We start from the raw sequence: 22,143 nt of genomic DNA, 5'->3' as shown, positions 1-22,143 counted from the left end.
CCCCTTCATGGCAAGCATCTCTAGTACTTAATAGAGCACCCTTTTGCTGTTATGACCTGCTGCAAATGAGATGCATAGCTTCTGGCAGCGTTCCTGAGGAATCTTATCCCATTCCTCATGAGCAATTGCCTCCAGTTCATTAATATTCTTGGGTTTGCGTGCTGCAACCGCCTTCTTCAAATCCCACCAGAGATTTTCTATGGGGTTCAAGTCAGGTGACTGTGATGGGACTGTAGAATCTTCCAGGACTTCTTCTGCAACCAAGCCTTGGTGGAATTTGAGGTATGCTTGGGATCATCGTCCTGTTGGAATGTCCAATGACGCCCAAGCTTCAGCTTCCTCACAGACAGCATGATGTTTTCTCCTAGGATTTCCTGATACTTCAATGAATCCATCTCACCTTCCACACGGTGCATGTTTCCAGTGCAAGAGGATGCAAAGCAGCCCCAGAGCATCACCGAGCCACCACCATGCTTGACTGCGGACAGAGTGTTCTTTCTTCATTCTTCTTCCTCCAGACATACCGCTGATCCATCGTGCTGAAAAGTTCCAGTTTTGTTTCATCGCTCCACAGAACAGAATCCCAAAACTTCTGTGGCTTATTTATATGATTTTGAGCGACTTTTCTTATGCTTTTGGGTCAGAAGTGGTGTACGTCTTGGAGTTCTGGCATGGAAACCTTCTGCGTTTAGTACCTGCCTTACTGTGCTCACTGAAACCTCAGTGCCTGTTGCCACCAAGTCTTGCTACAGGTCTTCAGAAATCTGCTTGCAGCCATTGATAGCTTCCTTTTTCTGCCCTGTCCAGGTATTTCATACATTTTCTGTCCCTGGAAGTTCAGGTATTTCATGTGTTCCAGCTCAAGCACACCTGGTGCAACTAATGAAGCACTTGATTACTTGCATCAGGTGTGCTTGAGACAACACTTGTTTTGCATATTTGTGCTGTTGTGAGGGATTCTATTCATGGGACTGGCGCGGAAGAGCCATCAGATTGTGTGCCCCATAGTACGTACGGATTGTATTCATGCTTACCACTTATACTGATTAGTACGCAATGTATCAACGGCCGAGCAGTAGGTACTGAATTGAATGCAGCAGGTCCTGAATTGAATGCAGTATGTACTGAATTGAACACAATAGGTACTGAATTGAATGCAGTAGGTACTGAATTGAATGCAGTAGGTACTGAATTTAATGCAGAAGGTACTGAATTGAATGCAGCAGGTCCTGAATTGAACGCAGCAGGTACTGCATTGAAAGCAGTAGGTCCTGAATTGAACGCAGTAGGTCCTGAATTTAATGAAGCAGGTCCTGAATTGAACGCAGTAGGTACTGTTATAGTATGCGATTTAAGACGCAGCCTTTGCGTCTGCATTTGCGTCACAACCTGAAGCAGTGTCTCAATCGAAGTGGGCGGAGACTACAAACTAAATATTTCCAGAATGTAATCTGGACAACACAGCAGTTTCTTTTCCCTTGTACAACGTCAGCTACTTCAGTATACTTAGAAAAATGTAAACATTTCCGAAACTAACGAGTTTGTTTTTCATATAAACATTTCGTGTCGCGTTGAAAACAAGACTGGCCTGCTTTAAAAATAAATAAATAAATTATTGTTGTTTCTTTTTGTTTTTTTTTAAATCCTCCCTCCCGCCTGACAGACCTTCTCACATGTCTGCGTGTCCCACAACATCAACTCAGTTGATCATGGCGCTTGGACGCGGCGGGGTCTCGGTGCTCTGGCTTTTCCCTTGTTTTCCTTAAACTATTCCAAACACAAGCTCTCCGACTCGGATCAACAAATACAGCAGTGAAGTAGACCCACTTATTTCTGACCTCAGGACCCCGGATGTGAACATGTAAACGTCTGGTTCGACTCCAGGATCGAGATTTCAGGCTCGTTTTTCCTTTTCCTTTTCCCAAGTTTCCCAGTTTTAACTCGGAAAGCGACTGTTCCTGGAAGAGGAAGAAGAGGAGGAGGGAAGGAGAAGAAGGACAGAAGGAGAGGCCGTGTTTAAGGTAAAAAAAAAAAAAAAAAAAAGAATGTTCTAGAAGTTATACTCATGGAACTGAATTAGTACTTAGGGATTTGGGATATCAAAGTCATGTAGTAAGTGTGTGTGTGTGTGTGTGAGAGAGAGAGAGAGTGAGAGAGACACTTCAGCTGTATTAAGAGAAAAAGCATGTGATATTGCGGCAAAGTTTAAAATTGCCCTTGTATTTTAGATCTGTCCTTATTGTTTGTTTGTTTTGTTTGTTTTTGTTTATGTTTGTTTACTCTAGATGAAGTTTTGTTTCTGGTTACATTCGTAACGTTGCACGGAAACAAGGTTGGTTAATGATAGCCTGGGAACAAGACTGTTGTGTGTTTTTTCTAACGCTAACTACATATTACAGCCTCGGTTACTTATTATCCGTTTATGTTTACTTCGCGTGTGTAAAAGAAAGCCCTCGTGAATATTCGGCTTTTTTCGGATTTCGGTTCGTCTCCTCGCCGGAGCCTTTAAAAAGCGCCTCCAGGAAGCTTCCTACAAAGATTTTTTGAAACATGAATGGCCAAAGTAGAGCTTTCAATAAAGCTTTATAGTATATACTTCTCTATTTAATTTCTAACTGTAGTGTAGTGTGTGTGTGTGTGTGTGTGTGTGTATTGGTGCTTGTGAAATGCAGAGGGAGAAGGAATGTTTTACCAAGCTGAGCAGTTTAAAGGGACATTGTGTTCATCTTTGAGGCAGGAAAAGATGTAAAAGTTTTCTCAGTTTTTAATTTGATATTTTTTTTAATAGTGCTGAGTCACAGATTAAGGTGAATGAATGAATGAATGAATGAATGTGTTGTTTTTTTTAAGACTTCATAAACAACATCCTGTCCTATAATGTATTTAAAACTAGTACACTACATGAGGTGCCATTATATTCGCACACACTTTTTCAATGTGTTCATAGTAATCTATGTGGTTTAGGTAAGAATTGATTTGATGCTGGTCGTGTACTCGTCTCACCAGCTGCCAGCTCACACACTTGTGTGTGTGTGTGTGTGTGTTAGCCTTTTGTCTGCCTGTTGGCTGGGTACCGGTGATTTTTGTAACATGCTATAAGGTCCTTTGTTTGAGGAGGTCTTTTAATGCTAATAGAATGGGTTTCGCAGGTCTGGAAGGTTGTTTTCTCTCGCCGGCTGAAATCTGACTCTCGCTGAGGTGTTCAAGCGATTATTTTTGTTTTGATGATGGAGTTTTCCCTAAACACACTACATTCCACAGAGTATCCGATATCGTACCTCGTTAGAAGCACAAACAGTTGAAGTTCGTATGGCGGTGGAGGAGGGATATTTACTGGATTGTGACCTGTTAATGCGGACTAAATTTCTTTATTCGGGTTAATCTATTCATTCGTTCATTCATTCGTTCAGCTTCATCCTGGTCAGAGTAACAGTGGATCCAGAGTCTATCCCGGGAATACTGGGTATAAGGTGGGGATACATCCTGAATTCCAGGATGTCAGTCTATCGCATTTACATGTACACGTATTTAGTATAGTCAATCCACCTGCCCATCTGGCAAAACCGGAGAACCCAGAAGAACCCAGAAGAACCCAACAGGGGGTTCATATGTAGAAACGCCACACAGACAGTATCCGTGGTGCAATCAGGGATCCTGGAGCTGTGACGCAGCAACACTTCTCACTGCATCGCTGTTCGTCTCTGTAATTAATGGACTAAATGTATCTTTACTGCATCCAAGTCTGTGTATCTTTGTTCCTGTAACATTGCCACTTTATTCCTGTCTCCTTGCAGTGCCTGGTAATAACGCAACAATGGTCGTGGTATGGGAGTGACATGAGAGCTGAGGTGAACCTCGACACTCTCGCACCAAAAAATGTGTCTGTCTCATCCGAGAGGCCAGTTGGAGTGAACAATGGACGAATCGGCCCTGCTGGATCTGCTTGAGTGCCCGGTGTGCCTAGAACGGCTGGACGCCACCGCCAAGGTCCTGCCGTGCCAGCATACGTTCTGCCGCCGCTGCCTGCTCGGCATCGTGGGATCGCGTGGCGAGCTGCGATGCCCTGAATGTCGCACGCTCGTGGAGAGCGGCGTGGACGAGTTGCCCAGCAACATCCTCCTCGTGCGCTTGCTCGACGGCATCAAGCAACGACCCTGGCGAGCAGGCACGGGTTGTACCAATGGCTTGGCTGGCGGGGGGGTTAGAGAGCATGCAAACCCAGGAGCGCAGCCCCAAAGAGCTCAGACCAAAAGCACTGCGGTCAGGGTGAGTTGAGTTTTTTTTTTGTTTGTTTGTTTTTTTGTTTTTTCTCCTCAATCCAGCTGCATTCACCATCTATAGAAGCGCTCTCCACAGGGTTCAAGCTGGTTGCTGTTTGAATTGTATTGGAATCGGTGAGTCAGGCAGGTGGTTGGCTTCCACCCGACTGGGAATTCCTGTGTGTTTGGCCTACAAGAGAGGCCATTTGCTGTCTCTACAGAAATTGGTGGCTTTCTATGAAATGACCTCACCAAAGTCTTTAAACATACTGTGTGTACAGGTGACTAAAAATAAAACTCAGAGTGCTAGAAGTTTTAATATCTGAACAAATATCGCACCAGGCTGAGTTCCCAGTTTATGTGTGAGCTCAAAAGCAAAGACAGTAACCAGAACTTAGTAAAACATCAGTAGCAGTTAAATGCCTTTACACTAAAGCCACAACCAGCATCGGTAGCTCTGAGACAGCTAATTACAGTTACTACAGTTATGATGGAACACGACTAAATGACTTGTTGAGATGTAAACAAAAACAACTTCAAAACACACCGCTGATTGTTGGACTGTAGCAACCCAGCTTTAAAAAAAATATATATCTTTTTTATTAAGAAGTCCCAATGAAATGTCTTTTTAGTATGAACATGTTCGCCTTGAGGTTATTTATAATCTAGATACATGTATTCAAAATATACAGTCTTTCTGTTCCCCAAATACGGATCAACAATCTTGATGACATCATTCTGCACTTCAGCAGAATTTCTCATCAGATTTTCTGTCCAATCAAATGCTCTCTAGAATCTGAAGTGTCCCACCCCCAACATGATTAAAAAAAAAAAAAAATCATGGTAATTAATGTTGAGTACGGCTTAGCCCGGGCTGAGGTCAACTGAATTGGCTCCCCTATTGGCTATTTTAAAAAAAGGGAAGGAGCCACTCGATACATCCCGCCCTGACTTCTCGTTTCAGCGGAAATTACATCAACACATTGAATAACGCTGCACGTTTCAATGTACTTTAACAGGTCGCGCTGTTACAGGAAAACGCCCGACAACGGGCTGAGCGATAAACGGTCGTTTCCTCATGAGCCTCGAAACCACAGCTTGTCCTGTTAGCAGGAACCCGGAAAGCGCAGACTCGTCAGTCCCGAAGTCTTTCTCAATGTGTAGAACGTTCTGACTCTCGTGGTGAGACTGGAGAGTCCTTTACTCCATAAATGCTAAATAAACACCTCCACGTGGCCATGTCAGGATGTTAAACAGGAAATTTTAGAACAGGAGGTTGATGGAATAACGTTTCATGTTAACGGTTTACTTTAATGCTATGATTAAAAAAAAAAAAAAAAGGTCACTTAAAAAAAGGTCATTTTCACCTTAATCTTTCTGCCGCGACTTGCCATATCCAAATGACACGTGTGTGTGTGTGTGTGAGAGAGAGAGAGCCCTGATTGCATCATGTTACAGTTCTTCAGTGCTCTTTCATGGCAAGTGAAACAGTATTAACTGGATCTTATCGTACGTGTGCTTGCAGGCACATGCAGAAATCAGAGACAAAGGGAAAAAGCATACTCGTTGTTATGGGTGCACATAATGGTGTGTGTGTGTGTGTGTGTGTGTGTGTGTGTGTGTGTATGTGTGTGTGTGTGTGTGCTTCTATTATAAGTTTGCGGCGAGGTGTTCTCGCTCATGTTGTGATGAACCTACATGGTCGTCATGACAGCAGGTTGTTTTGTTTTTTTGTTTTGTCTTTTCATCGGTCTTACTTTTGGTCTGAACTGTGACCAAAACACAGATGTCCCTATAATCAAGCCTCGTTTTCCTGCTCGCGTTACCGTCTTAGTCATCGGCACTTTTGTTCCGGTCAGATTCAGTTTGACGGCTTTTTGTAGCCTTTTCTCCTCAAGCCATCTATCGGGTGTCGGGTTACGGCCTTTTCGGCCCTTATGGATTTACTGACCAGGTTACCGGACAATACCTGCTTCCTGCGTCGGTGCTTGATATTGCCGCTTTGAACGGCCAGGGAACTTCTAATTCTGGCCCTCCACCCTACAGAAGCTGTGAGGAAATGCAGCAGGGTCACACACACACTCACAGAGAGAGAGAGAGAGAGAGATTAGTGTGGTTACTTATCTGTTGACTGCAGGAACATGGCGACAACCAACTTTTGGCTCCGTCGCAATTGAAATGAGCTGAGTGTGTGCCAGGATAAGGCACTTTTCAGTGTTACCTGCTTTCAATATCGATAAAATGTGCTTTTATTTCAACAGAAGCACAAATCGCTCTGAATGCACTGTGTTGAACTGGCAGCTTTAGAGTTTAATCTCTTCATGTTTCCCTTGGATGTGTGTGTGAGTGTGAGCTAGCGGCGATGCAGCAAAATGCTTTGTGTCTTTAGGGAAGCTGTGGGCCTCAGGTATGCGCATGGGCTCCTTTCATGGAGCTCTTTGCTGTTGTGTTTAGGATGCACACACACGCACGTTCGTACTTGGACTCTGTTTCTTCCTCTGTTTCGTATCTGGATAGCTTCCTGCTTTTACACCTGCAGACAAGTGAGATTCGGATGAGCATCCGATCACCGCATTGCACCGATCGTGCAAATCGGCTCGTTATGAACGACTTCGGGTCGTTCTCGTTTCCGGTGGTTTGATGTGCTTCGTTGATGTACCCGCATTATCACCTAACGCATAATGTATTGGTGAGGCGACGGCTGTCATGTGGTTTAAACGAACGTACGTACACACCTTTTTATAACATCAAACTAATACATCTCAGACCTCCTGTAGTTAGGTTAAGCGGTCGGATTTTGATATGCTTTGGTGCGTTTAACTGCGATTCTTTTCATCTCCAGGTCTAATCGTGATGCGTAAGACGCATGAGCAAGTGTAAACGGTGGAAATGTCTTCTCAGTTTATGTGTAGAGTGAGATGCTATATATATTAGTCTGGTTGCTGTATACTAGAGGTCGACCGATTGATCGGTTTTGCCGATAACGGATTGCTGCGACTATCGGTTATCTGCAAAAATCCACACCGATAGTCGCATGCGTCGTGGGAGTGGCCGAGAAAGGTCCGCTGTCATTATGCAGTACGAGAGCGGCCTCTAGAGGTGAAATAAAAACGTATCGCTGACAAATTTTGTTGCGTTATTTGAAGTGTTTTTTGTTTCATTTTGGATGTCTCTCTTTTTATTTGTTATTTGGTGTTACGTTTTGGTTTTCAGTTTGGATGTATATCTTCTTATTTACTTTAATATTTATTAATATTTGATGTATTTATTTCATTAAAAAAAGTACTGTACATTTTCATGGTACAGTCAGTACTGTTTATTTCTGCAATAAAGTTCAGCAGTATTTTACTTTGAGTGTTCTGTTTCGTTCAGTATCCATTTTTAAAACTGTCGGTTGATTAATCGGTTAGAACTTAGTTATCAGTAAAATCGGTCGTCCGCTATTGGAAATGTCTATGTATATGAAGGCTAACGCATTAGGAGACACCTGTTACAAGTTAAGAAGCTCTTGGTCTCTCTGCTGCAGTGGACCAGCTGAGCGAGATTACAGCGCACTGATGTGGCTCGTATTGTTTGATCTCTCCGCGTTTTCGTTTGCTCCCAACCTCCATCCTTGTCAATCTCTTTGTGTCTCATTTAACGTGACGGATAGACGGAGCTCTCACTAACGAGGCTCCCGCCACACATGGTGTGACGCTCCACTGACATACCCAGCTGTCAAGTCCATAAAGGGATGGGGAGGGGGCTGGAGACATGAAGGGAATTGGAAGCAGTGCTGGAGAGAGAGATGGAATGAAATGGCCCGAGGACCAAATGTCACCCCGACACCATGGCTCAGTGTACTGCAGTTAGAAAAACCAACAGTATATTGCGCTCACAGAACCAAAAGGAAGTGCGTGTACGTGTGAAAGACTTATTTACTGACCAAACATGCTCAAGGGTCACCTTTTGTTAGTGTGAGACAAAACCGAACTGCTGGTTTTACTTTAACAGACTGTTCCCCTCACACGCAATCCATAGGCATTTAATCCAATTATTGGAAATTCAGATCGTTTTAGTTCTGCATTACCCAGACTTCTAGCCTTCAATTCAGTTTTATTTGTATAGCACTGTATGTAACAATGGACATTGTCTCAAAGCAGCTTTACAGAAACCTATAAACGCAGGATACAGATTTTAAGTGTGTGAATTTATCCCTATTGAGCTTCACTAAAGAGTCTGGTACGTTTCCTCATGGCCACGAGCTGACTGATACTGACTGACTGTAGCCTGTCAGCAAACAATTCTCGTGTAGTCTTTTTAACATTTAAAACAGGATTCTAGGAAACTTCAGTCCAGCAACTATCCTGGCTCTTTTGGTTTCCCTGCATGCAAAGTGCAGAAGAGCCAATCAAATCACAACCTCCAAGATTCTGAAGCTTGTGGCTAGAAAAGTGTACAAAACGCCTCGGTGTGGAGTATAACAAAATGCTTTTTCTGGCTGAATTTTTGGCCGAAATCCTGTACGGACTGATTAATCACTACTGACCGCTTCAAACAAACCTCTGTGAACCTGCTTTCACATGGAAGTGGAGAACGGAGAGCCAATCAAAATGCAGCCTTCAAGATTCTGAAGCTTGTGGCCAGAAAAGTACACATCTACATACGCATAGGTGTAGAGTAACAACGCATGCATTTTCGTCTTGTTCAGGGAGATCCGGTAGACAGCTCTAGAGTAAGATAAATTCCGAAGCTGACTATATAATTGTGCATTTTAAACACTTATTGCATGCAGTGACTTCCCTTATACAGTACATCCTTTATAACCGATCACACTACATACAAAGATGAGGTTGGAAAAAAAAAACACTGGAATATTTCTCTAACTGCAAATCTTTCAGTCTAATCTGAAGAATCTAACTGTTGTCACATGTGGATAGGCGTAAAGTATAACGAAGTGCGTTTGTTAAATGCTGATGATATAATCTGCTGTAATCTTCTTATTGATTGCTAAAACAAGACATTTTGGACCCTCTCAGCCGAGGCGCCCCAGATGAACCCCACAAAGAAATCGCAGCTGGGGGTCAAAAGTCGGGTGAAAGGTCATAAGTGTGTGGGGTCAGGAGTCATGTGTGGGAGAGAGAAATCTACTCTTTGACACCCCCCCGGAGATTTTTGGGCCACTCGAACCATCCTCTTTTCACAGTGCGTTGAGACGATATAGACACATGTCCTCTTCCAGGTTGATTCATAACATTTCCAGTTGATTGGAACTTCTTAATTATTGCCCTTATGGTGGAAACGGGCATTTTCAATGCTTGTGCTATTTTCTTTTATCTTTATATAGCCACTTCCCATTTTGTGAAGCTCAACAACCTTTTGCTGCACGTCACAGCTATATTCCTTGGGCTTACCCATTGTTATGAATGACTAAGGGAATTTTACCTGTGTGTAACCTCATATTTATACCCCTGTGAAACAGGAAGGCATGGTTGAAGAATTTCCTGTTCCTAGTCACCAAGGTGTACAAAATAATTTAAATATCAATAGGAATTGATAACCCCCCCCCCCCTTTTTTTTTTTTTTTTTTTTTTTTTTTTTTTTTTACTTTTTTTGATTTTCCCTTTTTGAACTTGGCGATGGTTGAAGATTCTAGCAGCACTGATACCAGTATTGCAAATGCGGATGCGCACGTCCTGTGTATCCATAATCACAGCCTACTAACTCAACATCTGCTACACCATTTTATTCAACGAGGAATTTTTTTTTTACCATATTAAAAGTTTAGATTATGAATAAGAGTATAAACAAACAAACAAAAAAAGTAATATGGGGTGTTTAGGAGCGGTGTAATGCCATCCGCACCCTAAAGACCATTTTACTGTAACAGTATGTCCCGAAGACTTCTAATCCTTCTTATACGACAGTAATTTGCCAAAGTGTCTTTTTAAAAAAAAATTTTAATCAATTTTATTAATTAAAGAAAGAAGTTAGTTCCAGGTCATTTAAGTTGTAGCAACTATTAACAGTTGTTTCTTTCTCAAACAAAGTTAACTGTACAAAGGGTTTAATTTTATTTATTTATTTATTTATTTATTATACATTCTGATGGAAATCTGCACATATAAAGGTGGACTGGCAATCAGATTCCAGCCATCAAGATTCTGAAGCTGGTGACCAGAAAAGTGTACATTTTGTGAAATGAGCCATTACTATAGAAAGATCGCATAATAGGATAAATATAAACCTGTGATTATACAGCAGTACTACTTCTACTACAGCACCTTCTAACCAATCAGAATCAAGAATTCAGTAGCATTGTGATATAACAGGCTTGAAGCCAGTCGTGAGAGAGTACAATTCTTAACCAACTCACTGTTTAGTAAATAGGATGTTTTTTTTTTCGATGCTCACACAGTCACTGTGATTGGTTTAAGGTGTCTGACTGAAAAGAAGGCGGAGTTACCATACTGTAAGTTAAAGGTATATTGAGGACATCTGAAACTGGGGAGTTAATAGTTAAATCCATTTGTGCACACACACACACACACACACACACACATTATATATATATATCTCTGAACAAATAAATATATTACATACACGTTTTATATATATATATATATATATATATATATATATATATATATATATATATATATAACGTGTATGTAATATATTTATTTGTTCAGATTTTTATTTCTGCTTTTGTCACTCATTCCCGCTGTCCTGCTCCTCCACCCCAGCACGCATACTCTTATAACCTTTCTCACTCTCTCTCTCTCTCTCTCACACACACACACACACACACACACACACACACACACAGAGACAGAGCTAGAAAGATTCCTGAAATGTCCATCGGTGGCTGTGTTTTGTTCAGTGTCAGGAGACGAGCTTCTCCAGGAGCTCTCGGCTAAATCCTGCAGTTCCTCTCTTTGATGTGTGAAGTCTTTCTTCTCTGATTCTGACTCCTCTTTCCGGAGTCTGGTTGGAAGTGTGTGTGTGTGTGTGTGTGTGTGTGTGTGTGTGTGTGTGTGTATGTATATATATATATATATATATATATATATATATATATATATATATATATATATATATATATGTATATGTATGTGTATATATATAATATATATATATATATAATGTATGTATGTGTGTATATATATATATATATATATATATATATATATATATATATATATATATATATATATATTAGTGTGCGTGTGTGTGTGCGCGCGCGCGCACTTCTGTGGCGTTAGCTGGTCAGGCTTTTAATACACTCAGTCAGGCCGCTGTTTATTGTGCCCCAGTGTGTATAAACGCCTCCCACGCTGGCTCCCGTGACCGGCCAAGCCGCGTTGACTCACACTGGCCCTTTGTGATGACATCATTCATGCCGCAAGAACCCCTGGCTGACCCGAGCCTGTGTCATGGCAGCCCCTTGTTAAGGCCAAAGCCCTGCAAGCAAGCCTACACTTAACACACACACACACACACGCACACACACACACAAACATAGGATCAAGCTGTTCCTCGCTCTTGGACCTTCTTGCTGTTTCTGACACAGTCATCCACTCATTTTTGACTTCTTATTTTTAATCACCTTTGTCCTTGCAGCACTTGTTTTATTGGGGGTTTTTTTCTTTTCACTTCATTGTGCTCAGTCTTTCATCATTTCCCCCCCCACCCCCCACCCCCCTTTCAGCTGCTCACAGGAAGTCATGCGGAACAAAAAGGATGATTTCCCAAAGATGTGTGTGTGAGTGAGGATGTGCGGGTCAGCCCCATTACTCACCGTATGAAGTTTTTTTTTTTTTTTTTTTTTTTTTTTTTTTCTTAGGATAATTGATCTTCCAACACCCTCAGTTTGTCCTTTCCTTAAATGCCTTTTGAAGTTTCTATCAGCGGCGGGTGAGATTGTAAAATTATCCGTGCCAGAAGACACTTCCGGGATATTCGACATCACAATATGGAGTCTTGCTTGTAAAGTGACAGGAAAACAGCAGCACTAGGGTTTTATTTAATGCTACACAAAACGAGTTAAGTGTGCAGATAAAACACTGACTGTACTCTTAGAAAAATTTACATCCCGTGTGTGTGTGTTTGCATGCATGCATCTTTACCCAGTGGTTACATTTCACAAGAGGGGAGACATCAATGAGGTGATACCACTGTAGCCATGACTACCAGTTCTTTATTTCATAATATTGTGCCCCGGGGATGGGGTGGGTGTGTGTGTCTGAACATAAGAGATAGGGAAACAGAATAATTAAAGTTCATATTACATTTTTCACACACACACACACACACAAACGTGTGTGTGTGTGTGTGTGTGTTAAACTGCTATCAGCAGAGTGGGAAACTCCTGACTCGCAGCAGTGTAACTTACACATATCAGAAAGTCGTTTTCACATTAGAAGTGACACAGCAGTGCATCAGTAACTTCTAAACACTGAGCAGGATTTAACACGTCTCACTCAATACACTCACTGTGCTTCCATTCAATTCTCTCTCTCTCTCTCTCTCTCTCGTATTTCATTTTGCCTTTATTTTTCTGTCTCTCTCTCTTTGAATTCAATTAATTTCTTTCAGTCTGTCTCGCGTGCGCTCTCTCTCTCTCTCTCTCACTCTCATGCATTTCATTTTTTGTTTTCTGACGTTCACCCTCTGTCGTTCTGGCCATTTGTCTCTCTCTTTTCTGATGTTCTCCCTTTTGTGTCTCTGCCCGACCCCCCCCCCCCCCGTCTCCCACTTGCTTTCTATCTGTCTTGCTCCTTCTTTCTTTGTTGGTCTCGCTTGCAAAATCAGTTCATTTCCTTCTGTCTCTCTCTCTTTCTCTCTCTCTCTCTCGCGTGATTATGCATTATTATGCTGTGTAACTGAAATGTTCTGAACTGTCAGTGATCCAGCACTGTGTGTGGCCTAGGACTTCAGCAGTCAGTGCTGAAACACCACTAATCAACTGTGTGTGTGTTTTGGGGGGGGGGGGGGGGGTCACTGCCTCTTGATGTGTCCTTTTCAGCAGACTTCCCGTGACAGATTAGAGTGGCATAAAAACAAATACACGGCCTCTAATCGATCCACAGAGAGATAACGGCCTGCTCTAACATTTCAAAACAATAAGTGTGTGTGTGTGCGCGTGTGCACACGTGTGTGTGTGTGTGTGTGTGTGTGTGCTTTCTGATAAAGTTTGTACAGCTAACCTTTTTAACCTCATTAGGCCGTCATCGCCCGTCTCCACCCTGCAACCAAACACGGCTTTCCTTGCTCTCCACCCCATAATAACATCACTGCTGACTACCTGTTGCCGTAGAAACCTTGAAAGGGGTTGTTTTGGAGAGCTGAGCACTGACGCCAACACCTAATTTAGGATCAGGGAATGTTATGGTGTGCTATTTATCTGAACGCTGTGATTTCTGCCTCAGTAATTAATTACCACTGATGAGCTGCATTGCATTTAGCTACGTGTTTTTTATTAGTCTTTTGTGCAAGTTTCTATTAATAATTAGCGCGCCGTATTCGAATGAGCACTTCAGGCTATCGGTAGCGTGGGCCGAGCGTGTACTGAGAGGGTCGACCGAGCCTGCTTAAGTGGAAGCATGTTGCTAGAGTGTATCGTTTTAAAACCCTGATACCGGTTCAGCTTTCATATTTGACCAGTGTCAATGAGTAATAAGGCTAGGGAAATAGTAAGTTAATGAGCAACAGCAGAGGCGTACAGATGAGGAAGAAGAATTAATCCCCCGAAAAGGAGCTTCCTCCGTAATAAGGAAGTGGTTCAGATACAGAAGTTCAGATGTGAAGCAAACGTCTGCGATCCACAAACGGTGGAAACGCATCAGATTTGTTCCACCAGTTCAAGCAATAAAAAACAAAAACAAAAAACACCGACCAGAAAATGAGACAAGCCAGAAGATAGTGTTGAATGTTTACTATTTTCATCTCGCCGTTTTACATGACATTTACTGCATTTTGGCAGACGCCCTTATCCAGAGCGACTTACATTTATCTCCTTTATACAACTGAGCAATTGAGGGTCAAGGGTAAACAGTGGTAGCTTGGCAGGGCTGGGATATGAACTCCTGACCTTCTGATCAGTAACCCAGAGCCTTTAACCACTGAGCCACCACTGCATCATTTATATCGTTACTACAAAAAAAAATACCATGAAACATGATATAGTTTTAAGGATAAATCGCTCATCCCTCATGATAATGAAACTGAACCAAGCCTGCAGAAGTGGCTTCCTGAAGGGGCAAAACTCCCACACGACGTTAATAGTGTGATTAAGGTGTGTACACGTCTGTAATACACGTCGATAATGCGACTAAAACAGGAACACTCCACACGTCTTAATTCCATTTGTGTTTACTTCGAGTACGACTTTAGTCGGATTAAGGTCATCAATAATCGCTGTTTACATGCTAGTTTCTTAATCAGAGTATCGGGTTAATATCGGATTAATGTTGTCGAGGTAAACGTACTGATTGTGTAATTATTGCACTTCAGTTATTGTATTTTTATAAGACGACGCATATTCAGGCAGCGTTTGTTTTGCTGTATTGAAAATGTGTCGTATCGAGACGCCACCATATTGTCTCTCATTGCATTTGAAATTCGAGTAAATCGTGCAGTTAGGTTCTCCACAGTGAATCATCTTGGTCACACATGGTGTTCTCGTTGACATTTACAGCATTTGGCAGACACTCTGACAGAAACGTAAGAGGCAATGTCTGCTTGGAAAACATCCTTATGCCGAGTCTAAAGATACCAACAAGCTGAAGCACGTCCAGAAACGGCAGTCGTCGCTGACGCGCTCTGATTTTTCCCGCCGTAGGCGTTGATTGAGTTTTCTATAACCGCAGCTCCGATAGCAGTTTATCAGTGATTGATTGATTGATTGATTGATTGATTGATTTATCCCCCCGCCGTTTCAAGTTGTGAAACAGCTGACACTGGAGACTCCTTTCATAAAGTGAAATAAACTACAGCAAACGTCACCATATCAACAGTTACACACCGTTTATATGGATTGTCCTCGATACCCTCAGAAGTCCCCATGTAAGTTGTTACTATAGAAACAATAAGGTATTAGAATGTACATGTAGAATGCTATAAATGCATTTGTTGTGTGTATTTTTATGCTTTGTGCTAAGTCGAATGCAGTTTATTATTAATTTTCCCCATTTGCTCCACGAGAACAGAAGCAGTGCATTCTGGGTCTTGTGTGTACTCGATGACCAGCTGGAGACTGGAAGTCTCGACGACTAGGTGTGAGATTTCACTCGGTCTCGTTCCCTAAGCATCAGCTGCGAAACGTATTCCTGCGCACCCCGAGAAATGCAGGCGCTCGTCCGTCCGCATGGCCGTTCCGATTTTGTGTCTCTACTCTAGTGTAGAGGCAGGAAGTACAGCCTGTACTCCTGCCAAAGCAGCATTTAATCCCAGGTTGGTCTAGAAATAGCACCTTATACATTAGCCTTACACACCGGTTCAAGCCAGACGTCAGCCTGAAAGAGTACAAATTTATCTCAGGGCTCCACAATTAGTTATTTTCTTTCAACATTGAAACCTGGGAACTGAATAATTGCACTTGGGCACTTCAGGTAAACAGTAAACAGGCTTTTCTTTCACACTTTTTAGCATATGATTTAAAGTGCACCTATTATGGTTTTTCAGATGTTACCATTCATGTAGTGTGTTATATATATTTAGCTGTTTGTGAATGTAAAAAGTCTGCAAAGTTTAAAAAAAATCAAAGCCCGTGACAAACGGATTTATTGACTCCCGAAAGAAGGAAGCGATTCTGAACAGCTGAAACGAGTCGTTCGTAATTCCAGACTTTACTTCCTGTACAAACCTACGTAGGTTTGTAACAAAAAGCCCTGCCTCTGGTCTTCATCGGCTGCTCGCTGATACCGGTAGACCAATCACAACAGATTGGGACATCTGACCAATCAGAGCAGAGTATGCTCTCTGAAAGGAGGAGTTTAGATTGAATCCTTTAGAACGGATCATTGAACGAGTCGTTTGTGACGCTGGGGGGGAAAAAAGGCATTGCTGCAGTTTAAATTATGAGCATGTTAAAGTGTTTCTTGACCTCGGATGCATGTAAATCTATCGTATGAGACCTCTAAATACCGTGATACACTATAAATTTGTCATATTGCCCACTACTAGTTTGAAGAACAGCTCCATTTCAAAGAACACTCTTACAAAGCGCACCTATTATGGTTTTGAAATGTGTCTAATATTGTTTTGAACTCATTTCTGATATATATTTATCTTCTGGCTAACAATACAACAATAAATGTAATCAGTTCGTTTATTCTAATTAGTTTGTGCTTGTTGTTAAAACGTGTTATGAGAGATATATTACGGAGATGATATTATAATACTTGCGGAATATAAGCTCAGTTAGACTGCAAAATAAATGCCGTTGTGTCTGTTGCGGATTTAGCTCAGCTTGTCTAGTGATCGTTAGTTGTGTTGTAATGTCCATGAACTTCACTTTTACGACTCTTTTGGTGAATCATCTCAAATGGGGTGGGGGGGTGGGATTCGAGAGTCATCTCGAATGATTCGATTCTTTTTCTATCCTGGATAAAGTTCGTAATATTTTTGACCAGCGGTAGTTTTTCTTTGCTTCGTTATGAATGAAATTGTTTCATGCATGCTTCCATTTTCGTGGACGCGTTTTGTTTAATCACAAACATGTTTTTTTCTTTTTCTTCCTAATTTAAAATGCAGTACTGATCAGCTCAGATACACTTAGCTAGTATGCCCAAATGTTTTAATCAGTGTGATTGCACCGATCTCTCTCTCTCTCTCTCTCTCTCTCTCTCTCTCTCTCTCTCTGCGAGGTTCTGTGTATGAAGGATGGGGTGATAAGGCAGAGGAAAATGACATGTATGAAGTTTTAAAAACAGGAGAGTGGAAGTAGAGAGAATGGATAAAGAGGCCTGGAGACGCAGAGAGACGGGAGAAGCTGGGACGCAGAAATGAAATTAGAGCCTGCTGTGGATGCAGCTGCTGATGAGTCATGTCTTCGAAGGAGAAAGCAGGCGGAGAAATGTTTTAATCATACAGCTTTAAAATCCTAAAGAGGGATCCTTCTTTGCTGTTCATTTGTCTTTTTGCTTTTCGAACACACGTGGACATGATTTGTTCATGATTTGGGTGGGGCAGGGTGTTCGTGAGACACCGACAGAAAGAGAGAGCATGCACACAGAGACCAGGCGAGAGAGAGAGAGAGAGAGAGAGAGAGAGAGAGAGAGAGAGATCAGTCGGTCACATTTTTACACTGTGGAAGCGTTTGAGTGGGTGTACAAATGTTTAAACTCATCTTAACACGATCCTTGTTGTTTACATTCATAAAACTCAATTCTTGATTTTGTCTATTTGTTTATTTATGTGCATTTATTTATTTGCTTGTTTCATGGCCAATGCTTTTGGCAAATACATGCTAATAAAGCTAGTTTGCGAGAGAGAGAGAGAGAGACCAGCTGAGAGAACCCAAGCCACAGAGACAGAGAGACATGCACAGAGAAACCGTGAGAGAGAGAGAGTGTGAGTGAGAGCGAGAGAGAGAGCGCGAGCGAGTGAGTGAGAGAGAGAGAGAGAGAGCGTGAGTGAGTGAGCAAGTGAGTGAGAGAGAGAGAGCGCGAGAGGCAGAGAGAGACCAGCTGAGAGAACCCAAGCCACAGAGACAGAGAGACATGCACAGAGAAACCGTGAGAGAGAGAGAGAGTGCGAGTGAGTGAGTGAGTGAGTGAGTACGCACGTGAGAGAGTGAGTGAGAGAGCACGCACGTGAGAGAGTGAGCGAGAGAGAGGCATGCACAGAGAAACAGCCAGTGATTGAGAGAGAGACTCTCACAGAGACCGGGAGAAAGAAAGAGACACTCGCACTGAGGAAAAAAAGATGAGTAGTCTCACACACACACACACACACAGAGAGAGAGAGAGAGAGAGAGAGAGAGAGAGAGAGAGAGACCCAGTGCAAAAGACATGCACAAAGAAACCAGTAGAAAGAGAAACAGAGACTGACTGAGAGAAAGACAGGGAGATACACCGAGAGGGAGAGAGAGAAATAGTGAGTGAAACACACGTGTACGTACACACACACACACACACACACACACACACACACACACACACACACACACACCCCAGCTCCTGAGGCACATTCACTTTACATTTCTAAGGCTGGGTGCAATATTTTTTTTTCTTCTCTCTATTCTCAGCCTTTCCAGATACTGTGCTCAAAACAAACCACACACACATTTCAGAGTCTCTTTTATGAATACCACATGCTTCCTTGCTCCATTCCATAATTCTCCCGTAAACTCCAGACCCCCTCCTTGCTAAAACACACTTTTTGATGACTAATATGTAGCTTACAGAACGCCCCTGCCTTTACACTTCCACGTGGTTAACGTTTCGCTCGGTGAAGAGCTGCCCTCTCCGTCAAGCCTGAACTTCAGTCTCGTCCTCGACTTTTCCGAGGTCTACACATGGCTGCCTCATGGTTCATCTGTCCGCACTTTCAGGCCTGGGCAGCTTTGATCACACGCAAGGACTCCGGCTCCCACGAGCCCCACGCGGGCCGCTGCCAGGCAGCTTGTCTCGATCAGGCTAAATGGCTACGATTCCCACGAGTCCCAAAATTACAGCTTAATGCGCAAAGGCTGAGCACATGGAGAGAAGGGAATTTATGGAGGTCAGTGGCCGACGACTGTGGAGCAGGTGTGTCGTAATGAGGACTGTGCAGAGGGTGGGTGCTGTATTAATAAATACCATAGTTGTGTGTGTGTGTTTAACATCATCTATAACTGATTTGCATTATAGAGGTTGACTAGAACTGTGACTGGGGGGTGGAGGTTTGAGGGAAAGGAGAGGTAGAAGTCAAGTGAACTGGAAGGATCGGGTTGGTGTGTGATCTCGGTCCAGACTCACATCTGTTGTCCAGACAAACTGGCCCGGTGTGTGTGTGTGTGTGTGTGTGTGTGTGTGTGTGTGTGTGTGTGTTTTCTTGTTCTTATTTTACTCCGTCTCCCTTTCCTTGGATTTTGTTTTGCTCACTTTCTGACTTTGACTCTGGCTCTGATTTGGTGAAGTATGTAGGAGATGTTTAACATTTATGGAAGGAGTCTCCAGTGTCAGCATTTTATAACCCTCAGTACGGTTTTCCTCCAGAGGAAAGTCTTCATGATGGAAGACTTTGCCATTTTTTTTTTTTTTTAGCTGCCTGAAAGTCGCTATAGCTTAAGTCAGCAGAAATTTCTGTTTGTTTTTGCACATGCGCCATAAAACATAATGCAACTATAAATGGATAAAAAGTTTTTCGTGTCTGCCTTAGTTAATGAACAGAAAGAGGAACAAAACACTTCAGGACACTATCACTAACGCACTGAAATCAACTTCTTGTTGTTTTCCTGTAACAGCACACCGTATTGTGCTTTATTCTCTACATACAGGGGTGCTTGAAAGTTTGTGAACCCTTTAGAATTTTCTACGTTGCAACATAAATATGACTTAAAACCTCATCAGATTTTCACACAAGTCCTAAAAGTAGACAAAGAGAACCCAATTAAACAAATGAGACAAAAATATTATACTTGGTCATTTATTTATTGAGGAAAATGTTCAAATATTACATATCTCTGAGTGGCAAAAGTATGTGAACCTTTTCAAGCCTGATGAGCATCAACTCATTTTTTCTGAGAAATGTCCTTTGTTCATGCCATGATGCACTTCCACAAGCAAGATCAGACTCTGATAGATCCCTGTTCTAGAAATAAAACAAGACGCTCCCTCACATCTGATTGTCATCCTAGTGATTGAAAACACCTTCAGATTAACTGCTAATCCTAGAGGTTCACATCCTTTTGCTACTCAATAAATAAATGACCCAGTGTATAATTTTTTGTCTCATTTGTTTAATTGGGTTCTCTTTATCTACTTTTCGGACTCGTGGGAAAATCTGATGATGTTTTAGGTCGTATTTATGCAGATGTGTAGAAAATTTTAAAGGGTTCACAAACTTTCGAGCACCACTGTAAGCTATGAGGAGATGCCAATCTTTGAGCTAATATCACTTTGGTCATTTTAATGAATGACCTTTTTGCTACCTGGAGTAATAATAATTGAGACGTATGTATTTTGTATTGAACGTACTAGCAAAAAAACCAGAAGGCAGAAGGTTTATTTTTATGAAGATCCATCAAGAGGTAGGCTTGTCTGGTTACAAAAGGTGGACACGATGTAAAAGCCCCAGGGGTGAGGGATCAGGATAGGAGTTCTGCTTGAATCAACAGGCTGAAAGGCCAGGAGGCGCATTGTTTAGCCGAGATATATATCCGCTTCTACACGGACTTCTGTTCAGCCACCTACTTTGTGACCTTGCTGCATCACCGAGGACGCGGCCAGCTCTCGACTTTACGACCAGCCTGTCTAATAGCCTATATTTCATACCGGTTAGTCAACTGCATCTCACAAGAGTGCTTATGGGAACCGATAAAGCAAGGCAGCGCATGTGTAGAGGGGCCCATTTCAGACTAATTGCTCCGGGGGAAAAGGTGGCAGTGTGGAGGAGGTGGTGCATGACCAGATGGGACTGAGGTGTGAGATATGGGACGGCTGTACTCCCCACCAGCTGCAAGCAAGCCCATTAGGAGCCCATTTCAGCTAATAGGGTCGTAATCAGAACAAGATGGCCACCCTCGAACCTCCTGCTCAACATAGTGCTGTGTCATGAGCAGGCAACCCCCCAGCTTGGGGCAGGGATCAGTAAACAAAACGTCGTGTGTTTGTGAAATGTGTTTGGGAGAATTGCCTCCTCCACACACAGTTCTTCGCTGTGTGTGTGTGTGTGTGTGTGTGTGTGTGTGTGTGCATGCACAGTGGTAATCTCTGACTGGAAACCCTTGAGGGCTGGAAGAGTGAAGGATTAAGACAATCCCCTGTCTAGTTTCCTCTCCACACCCTCAATAACGGCACCTAATAAACACCGATGGACTGCAGAGATTTCGAACAAAGGGTTGCCTGTGAAAACACTGCTACTCTTTACTGCCTGTGAAAACAAACCCCAGTGTGCAGCATTTACCTGCTGACAAAACGTTCCGTGATCACGTGACCTTTTATTAGGACCTGGGAATATAGTGATCTAGATGATGGCTCGATCATTCACGTGATGAATCGTCACGTTGTACTTCTTTTGAGGTGTAATAACGTGATTGAAGATGGTCAAAAGTTAGATGCTCGGGTGGACACATCACGAACGTATTAGCTGGATTAGTCCAGTCCCATGGTTTCTTTTTATCCAGAAACTAATTGAAGATGCTGAAAAGTGGTACCTAACGTAATATAATAATATAGGATCAGCCGTTTGTTAAATGGATTAATACAGACTAGTTAATGAGAAGAACGAGCGTCATTGCTTTCGTTGGAAACCCCAATAGAAACCCTTCTAGAATTTGTAATGGGAATTGTAACAGTACCTGTAGGTCTCTCCTGGTAATTTGTTGCCTTCTGTTATGTCTAGTGGATATCATTAAGGACCGGTAATGGTTTTAATGGTTAAATAAAGATTAAACAGGCAAAATCTAACACTTTGCAATTAATATTAATGGTTATGATGGTTAGAAATGAAATGTTTGGGGTTTTTTTTTTTTAACTGAAGTGGTAGTTATGCTATCGTGTCACGATTATTGATTTTATTTGTATCTTTTGAATTGGAAAATCATCAGCAGGGGAATAAATCAGTAATGCTCACGCCTACTCATCATGGTCACATGACTTGCACCCTTCAGCAGTTCAGACTCTCGTGCCGACCGAGCGCAGTGTGACGTGTGGATGTGTGTTTTAGGCATGTGCTTGTGAGAAAAGAAGTAGAAGCA

The 22,143-nt window shown here is 42.3% G+C and overlaps 1 protein-coding gene across 1 annotated transcript in view; it reads left to right on the top strand.

The window, feature by feature from the left end:
- The first annotated feature begins 801 nt into the window (after positions 1-801).
- sh3rf1 (SH3 domain containing ring finger 1) overlaps positions 802-22,143 on the top strand; it is a 51,114-nt gene continuing 29,772 nt past the window's right edge. The window contains exons 1-2 of the mRNA XM_053645391.1: positions 802-2,021; positions 3,795-4,266. Coding sequence (XP_053501366.1) covers positions 3,916-4,266 — 351 coding nt within the window. The 5' untranslated portion in view covers positions 802-2,021; positions 3,795-3,915. The remainder of the gene's footprint in view (positions 2,022-3,794; positions 4,267-22,143) is intronic.

This window comes from Ictalurus furcatus, chromosome 2 (assembly GCF_023375685.1).
Source record: "Ictalurus furcatus strain D&B chromosome 2, Billie_1.0, whole genome shotgun sequence".
Taxonomy (NCBI): Eukaryota; Metazoa; Chordata; class Actinopteri; order Siluriformes; family Ictaluridae; genus Ictalurus; species Ictalurus furcatus.
This window is presented reverse-complemented; position numbering and strand designations above follow the sequence as displayed.